This window comes from Melozone crissalis, unplaced genomic scaffold (assembly GCF_028551555.1).
Source record: "Melozone crissalis strain CALT ecotype California unplaced genomic scaffold, PUWL_Pcris_2 ptg000006l_1, whole genome shotgun sequence".
Classification (NCBI taxonomy): Eukaryota; Metazoa; Chordata; class Aves; order Passeriformes; family Passerellidae; genus Melozone; species Melozone crissalis.
The window spans coordinates 47,830,213-47,836,519 of NW_026535784.1; the positions used below are offsets into that span (position 1 = coordinate 47,830,213).

Below are 6,307 nucleotides of genomic sequence, written 5' to 3' on the forward strand. Positions count from 1 at the left end.
ATCCTGTAAATGTGATATGCAATCCTGGTTTTATTGCTAATTGGATCAGTGGACTCCAATATGCATGGTGCACAGCAGGCTGCTCCTTGACCACTCATGAAATTAGGTGCTGGCAAATACAAGATTTGCTTCTTTTGCTTCTCTGCAGTTGTAATCCTGTGTCATTATGATAAATAAAATACGTGACCATCTTCACCAGAGACTAATTTTTTGCTACTTGTATTTATATCTCAAGTAAAAGGTAGAAATCTGCTGATTCACAGAGTTTTGCTGAAGATTAATTTAATTGGAATACTGTTCCTGAAGAAAGCTGTGAAAGCTAAAGACCAAGGTTAGCATGTATTGGGATTTATTTCAGTGGAGATGTAGCTATCAGCACTCATGTAAAAAGAGGCTCCATTTAACTCAGGTGAACTCAGACATTCTGCCAAACACTGTGGTGAGGTGGTGTAACAGATGACTTTCAGAACTTGAGGAGTGTGCTAGGAAAGCTGTCTGGGAAACACAGATCCTTAACTGGCCTCTGTCTTCCAAGCAAAGGACTCCTTTCCTTTGGCTCCTTATGCATTATTTTCCTTACACACCATCCAAAACATGCTCAGGTGAATGGGAATCTTTTCTTTCACCTGAAGGAACATTAACTCCCAGCCACACACAGCAAGAAAATTGTAGGAGTGATGATTTTGGATGCTACTACATGGGAAAGTAGTAACAAAAGAAGAAATCTATATTCTGAAAGCTCACTCTGTATAAATACTATGTAAAGCAACCATTCCTTTGCATCTTTTATTTTCTACCAGTATCTGATTGTATATCAGCAATTAAGGGAAACTTGCAATATCTGAAAAGTCAGTGTTGATATCCCCATTGAGAACTGAAGACATTGGGGAACAAAGAAAATAATTGAGTGTTCCAGAACTATAAAACTAGACAGTGCAACTTGATATACTCTATTATGCACAGCTATTGTGTATTAAGTTATAGAGCTCTGAATGCACATTCATCTCCAGCATCACTTTTCATAAGTTTTTTATCACAGAACAGGATGTTTCAAATTGTCAGACATTGATGCATTTTGTACATTTAATTGCTTGTATTTTCAATTTAGTGGAGAAGTTTACAAACACAATATTTTTAATAGATTCAAAATGAAATAGTGCATTTGCAATTTCTTTTATCCATGAGAAAAAGAAGGAAAAAAATCAACAACAGTTTACTGTGCATAAAACAGGGGGCCATTTATTGTAGTCCTTTCCTACCCATATATGATAATAACTTCCCTGTTGATTTTGGGATAACCTCCGAAGGAATAAAACATTGCAGCATTTACTCTGTTAGAAATGTTACAATGGTTTTGCCTGAGTAAATGCTGCCAGTTTGGTCCCTTGCTTTAGATGGTCTTTTTTTAAGGTAAAAAAATAATTTTACTGAAATTGCTAGGATTTTGCCAATTATGCCACTGGAAACAGGAAAATAAGCAGTACATAGGACAAGAAAAAATTACTTAGCTTACTTTCCCCTGGTAGTTTCAAAGCCGGATGCTTTGAAGTTGGCATCCTGCTGGCTCCTGGTGATCCCAGTGCTGCGAGAGGATCTGTTCCCTGTAGCTGTATCCAGGCTTGCAGTGACCCCTTGAAGCAGAGGGATCTCTCCAGCAGTGCTCTGTAGGGTCCCTTTGCTGTGAGATGAGCTCCCCATCTTGTCTCTGCCAGAGTCACCATCACCGTGTCCATTTGACTGACTTGCAGGGGTAGACATTGTAGGACTGGAAGTTTTCTTCACTGCTGTCATTCCCAGTGTCTCGCCTGCAGATGGAAAAGGAGGTCCCTGTGAGGCTCTTGCTTTGGCAGCTTGAATTTCAGAGTGGGGTGACCCCCTAATCGTGGTCAGAGATGGAGTCGAGTCTGAGTGACTTGTCTGGGTTTCATCGCCTTGTCCTGTGGTCCAGAGCTTTCCCAGAGCGCTGAATCCAGTGCTGCCCGTCTGTAAGTGCAACAGGAGCAGCAAGAAAATGATCTCTTTCATTCTGATGGTTTGCAAATGCTACAAGTTATCTCACATTTATTTCCTAAACAAGAAATCCTGTAGCTTCTCTCTGCTTCTGGGCGGCTGCTCAGATAGTGAGCCTAGCCAGAGGATGCCCTGACAGGCTTTATTTCTGTAGAAAGGAAACAGGTTTTGGTGTTTCAAAACTCACTGAGGAAGCCTGGCTTCCTGTTTCTGTGGATCCCTCTGCAACCTGTGACCCTTTGGAGAGCAGGACTCTGGCAGCCTCTGTGGGAGGGAAAAAAGAAGTCTGCAGAAGGCACAGGATAAAGATTAATGGTGTGATAGAAGTGTGGAAAAATATGTGCTGTGAAGTAATCCTGAGGGATAAAAACTGAAATTGTTAGTTATTTTTCCTTTCACATGTACATGTACAGAACAAGTGACTTATCACATGTGCCCTTTGGATGGTTCAAACTTATGACCTTGTTATTGGAAAAAGAGTTGACAAAACTGGTTTGCTACAAAAAGCTGAACATTTGCTACGCCTTCTCTTTTTTCTCTGAACATTTACACACATTGATGCTAACAGTGCAGAGATAAGGAAGAGGTTCACACTGTACCCACCAGTGATGTCCATGCCTGGAGATATTCAAAACCTGACCCAAAACTCAAAGACAAGACCCTGAGCAATATGATCTCAGCCCTGCTTAGAGTTGGGTTTTGGACCAGATGACCTTTGGATGTCCTTTCCAGTCTCTATCATTCTGTGAAATTATGCTTAGTAGCTGGAAGGTTGAACACTGCAGCCAGGAAAGAGGAGATGAAAGCTTTCCTCCTCTTCTGCCATTCTCCAGCTTTCTGAGAGCAAGGCTGCTTAGTTTCTTGCTGAAGGAAAAGAAAGAGAAAAGGTAATTGCTGTAGAAATTGCATAGAGAAATACAACATGAAATTTTAAAGGGGATACAAAGCAGCAACAGAATAGACCTGTCAGGAACCATATAGATCTGAGAGGCCATTGCACATCAGTCCAAAAAGCCTCTGGTCGCTGACACAAGTGCTGTACTAAGGTCTATGGACAAGACATCCCTGAAAGCAAGCTCACACACCTGCAAACAGAACAGCATCTTCTGGGTGTGCTTCATGTCATTTAAGGATCACCTTTTCTCAAAATCCCCATTTCATGGAAATCTGATGACTAACAGGGGCACAGGGGAGAAGCTGGTAAATTCCTTGCACGTTTTTTCAGAAAATACTTTTGAAAAAACCCCAACCCCAAACCAATAAACTCAAGAGCAAAACACCAGACATGGGAGATAAACCACCAGCTCTTTTTTCAGTCAAGTAAATCTCTGTGATGGTTTTTCCTGTTTACAAGTTTTGGATAACAGTGTCTTGCTTTCAGTTTCCATTTGAAAAAGTTTAGGTGTGCTAAAGGGTTGGGATTTCCCTCTTTTATGGCATATTTTTCTGTTTTATTGTCTTGGAAAGCACGGGCTTCTACTGTGTAAGTAAACCAGATGCAATTTTATGATACAACATACTAGAAAGGATATGCAATGCAGTTGTGCTTTCTTTTGGAGACTATTTCCCCTCTCTTTTTTCTTACTCATAGTGAAATTTGTACATGACACAGGAGACAATCTAATGAGCAATTTAATTTAAAGACTAACAAAAGCAATTTCATGCGAGTGCTTATCTTTTGGAGCTTAATATTTGAGATTTTGAATTAGTACAATTACATGAATTAGCATTTAGCATCCCATATTTTTTAGAAATCCCAAGACAAAATGAATGGTAAAGAAGTGTTGACTGTATATGCAACTTAAACACAAGCTGACTTTAATAAAAAAATATTGCAGCTACATACTGCATTTATTATGCAATATGAGTGCCTAATAGCAAAAAAAGCTTGGATTCTGCTTTGTGTCACTTCATTGCAAGTGTTAATTCTGCCTCTAAATTCAGAGAAATGACTGCAGATTTTCACTGGTGCAGAAAAAAGTAATGCAGAAGAATCTGGCTTTTGGTGATTGGTAAATTTCACTATAGCAGCATTTATTTCCCTGTCTGAATACTCCAAAATGAAAATTTATTGGTTATATTGCTTCATTAACACATGCCTGGGCTTTAAATGAAAAGATAAAATTGCTTGAAGGCTGCTTTTATTTAGCAAAACAATCTTGGCACTGTAAGAAACTCATGATATCCCTTTTCAGATTGTTGTATGCTGGATCTGAATCCCAAGCTCATTACAAGTCTTATTTCAGCATTAGTTCACATCCAAGTGCTGCTTGTCTTGATGTAAACTGAACCCAGGAAAAGATCAGGACTTGGATGCACTTGGTGAAATTATTTGGTGCATTTCAAAATTATCCTGAAAACTCCCACTCAACATGCTGCCCACTCCTTTAAGCATAAATCCATAGATGCCACATTTTTTGTATTAGTTGTGTATTCATGTTACTGAAATCACTGCATGTTGGGCTGGCCTCATGGGCTTTTCTTGGAAATTTTAAAAATTGAGCTTGGACCAGAAGCTGGATCTCAATATTCCAATCCATATTAAGTGTCCATATCAGAGTCTACACTCATACGTGCTGCTGAACACATATTCTTTCACTCCATGAGTTTTAACTCTATAGGTATTGGCACATTCAGCAGGGGCTGTTGAGAGCCTCTCATCTCCTGTGAGAGCACAAGATGGTAAAAGATGCAGTTTTCTGGGAGGTGGAAATGGATTGTGAAGATGCAAATGCACTCCTGGGGTTGTCACATTTAAGTTACCAGGCTGCATTATATAAAAGAGTAGTACCCTTCTGCTAACAGAAGAGTTATCCCTGTTCTGTACTGCAGAACACAATTTATTTTCAGGGTCACAGCTGTGGTTCTTCAGACAAGGTGAGTTACTCATGGTTGAGTGAGCTGACCAAAGAGTGTGATTTTAGAAACACTTTTATATTTTACGTCTGCTAACGGCACACACTCAACACTGTGACTTCAGACAAATCCCTGAACATCTTATTGCATTGAACCTGAGCCACCTTCAGGAACTTTCAACTCTCCCCAAGCACTGTGAGGACAGCATCAGGTTTGCTCTCCCCATAGTTACCAGACTGCATAGCCACCTTGGCAGAGTTACTGTTGATCCTCCAGATTATTTAACAACTTCAATAAGATCACCATGGCTACACAGCCACGGTCTGTCATCCTCATTCTTCAGGCTTCACCAGTAGAAAACCTATTCCCAGTCTTAGCCAGAGCAGCCTGAATCCATAGGGATTTGTTACCCTAGAGCTATTCAGGCCAAGGACTGGACAGCCACATCATCTCTCTCCTCCACCTCTGCTGGCAGCTACAACATCTGTAAAACATTGCTCATTCAGTGGGCTCTCTGTCTGCTCAGCACCGGGGGTCAAAAGTAATATGGTAAAAAATGAGAGTTTCTATGCCAGTGCTGTCGTTCAACCCCAGCCAGCAATCAAATCCCACGCAGATTACTCGATCCTTCACCAGTAGGATCAGGAAGAAAATCAGAAAGGCAAGAGGTTGAAAACTCATGTGTTGAGATACAGACAGTTCACTAGGAAAAGCAAAAGCTACACAAGCAAGCAAAGCAGAACAAGGAATTGATTCAATGCTTCCCATGGGCAGGCAGGTGTTCAGCCACCTCCAGAGAGCAGGGCCCTGTCACATGTAATGGTTACTTGGGAAGGCAGATGCTCCACTCCAAACATTCCCTCCCCTTCCTCCTTCTTCCCTACCCTTAATACACTGAGTATAATGCCATATGATGTGGAATAGCCCTTTGGGGTCAACTGTCCCAGCTGTGGCTCCTCCCAACCTCCCACACACCCCAAAATTCCCTGCCAGTGTGGCAGCACAAAAAGTAGAAAAGGCCTTAGCTCTGTGCAAGCCCTGCTCAGCAATAACAAAAACATCTCAATATGATCAGCCCTATGTTCAGCACAAATCCAAAACACAGCCACACACCAGCCACTGGGAAGAATTTTAAGTCCACCCCAGCCAAAAACAGTGAGAAAGATGTTATTGAATAGCTCTTTATTCCACTAGTGTGCTTACTGCTGGGAGAATTTTGCTTTCCCTTGCTCCAGATCAAACACACTTGTATTTGACATAAATTCTCACATTTCCTGCAGTGCCTCTTGGTACCAGCTGAATGGTCCAGTGAAAAAATCACTTTGCTTTCCTCTCTCATTTACAGATGCACAGGGCAGCACTTAAGACTGGAAAATAGGTCTCTCAGGATAAGGAAGAAATCACTTCTGCAGACAGTCTGCAACGATTCAGAAAATTCTTA

General features: G+C 41.0%; 1 protein-coding gene across 1 annotated transcript in view; it reads right to left on the reverse strand.

Annotated features, from left to right (window-relative positions):
- MMRN1 (multimerin 1) overlaps positions 1–2,025 on the reverse strand; it is a 37,112-nt gene extending 35,087 nt beyond the window's left edge. The window contains exon 1 of the mRNA XM_054295894.1: positions 1,514–2,025. Within this exon, the coding sequence (XP_054151869.1) occupies positions 1,514–2,025 (512 nt within the window). The remainder of the gene's footprint in view (positions 1–1,513) is intronic.
- Positions 2,026–6,307: the final 4,282 nt, after the last annotated feature.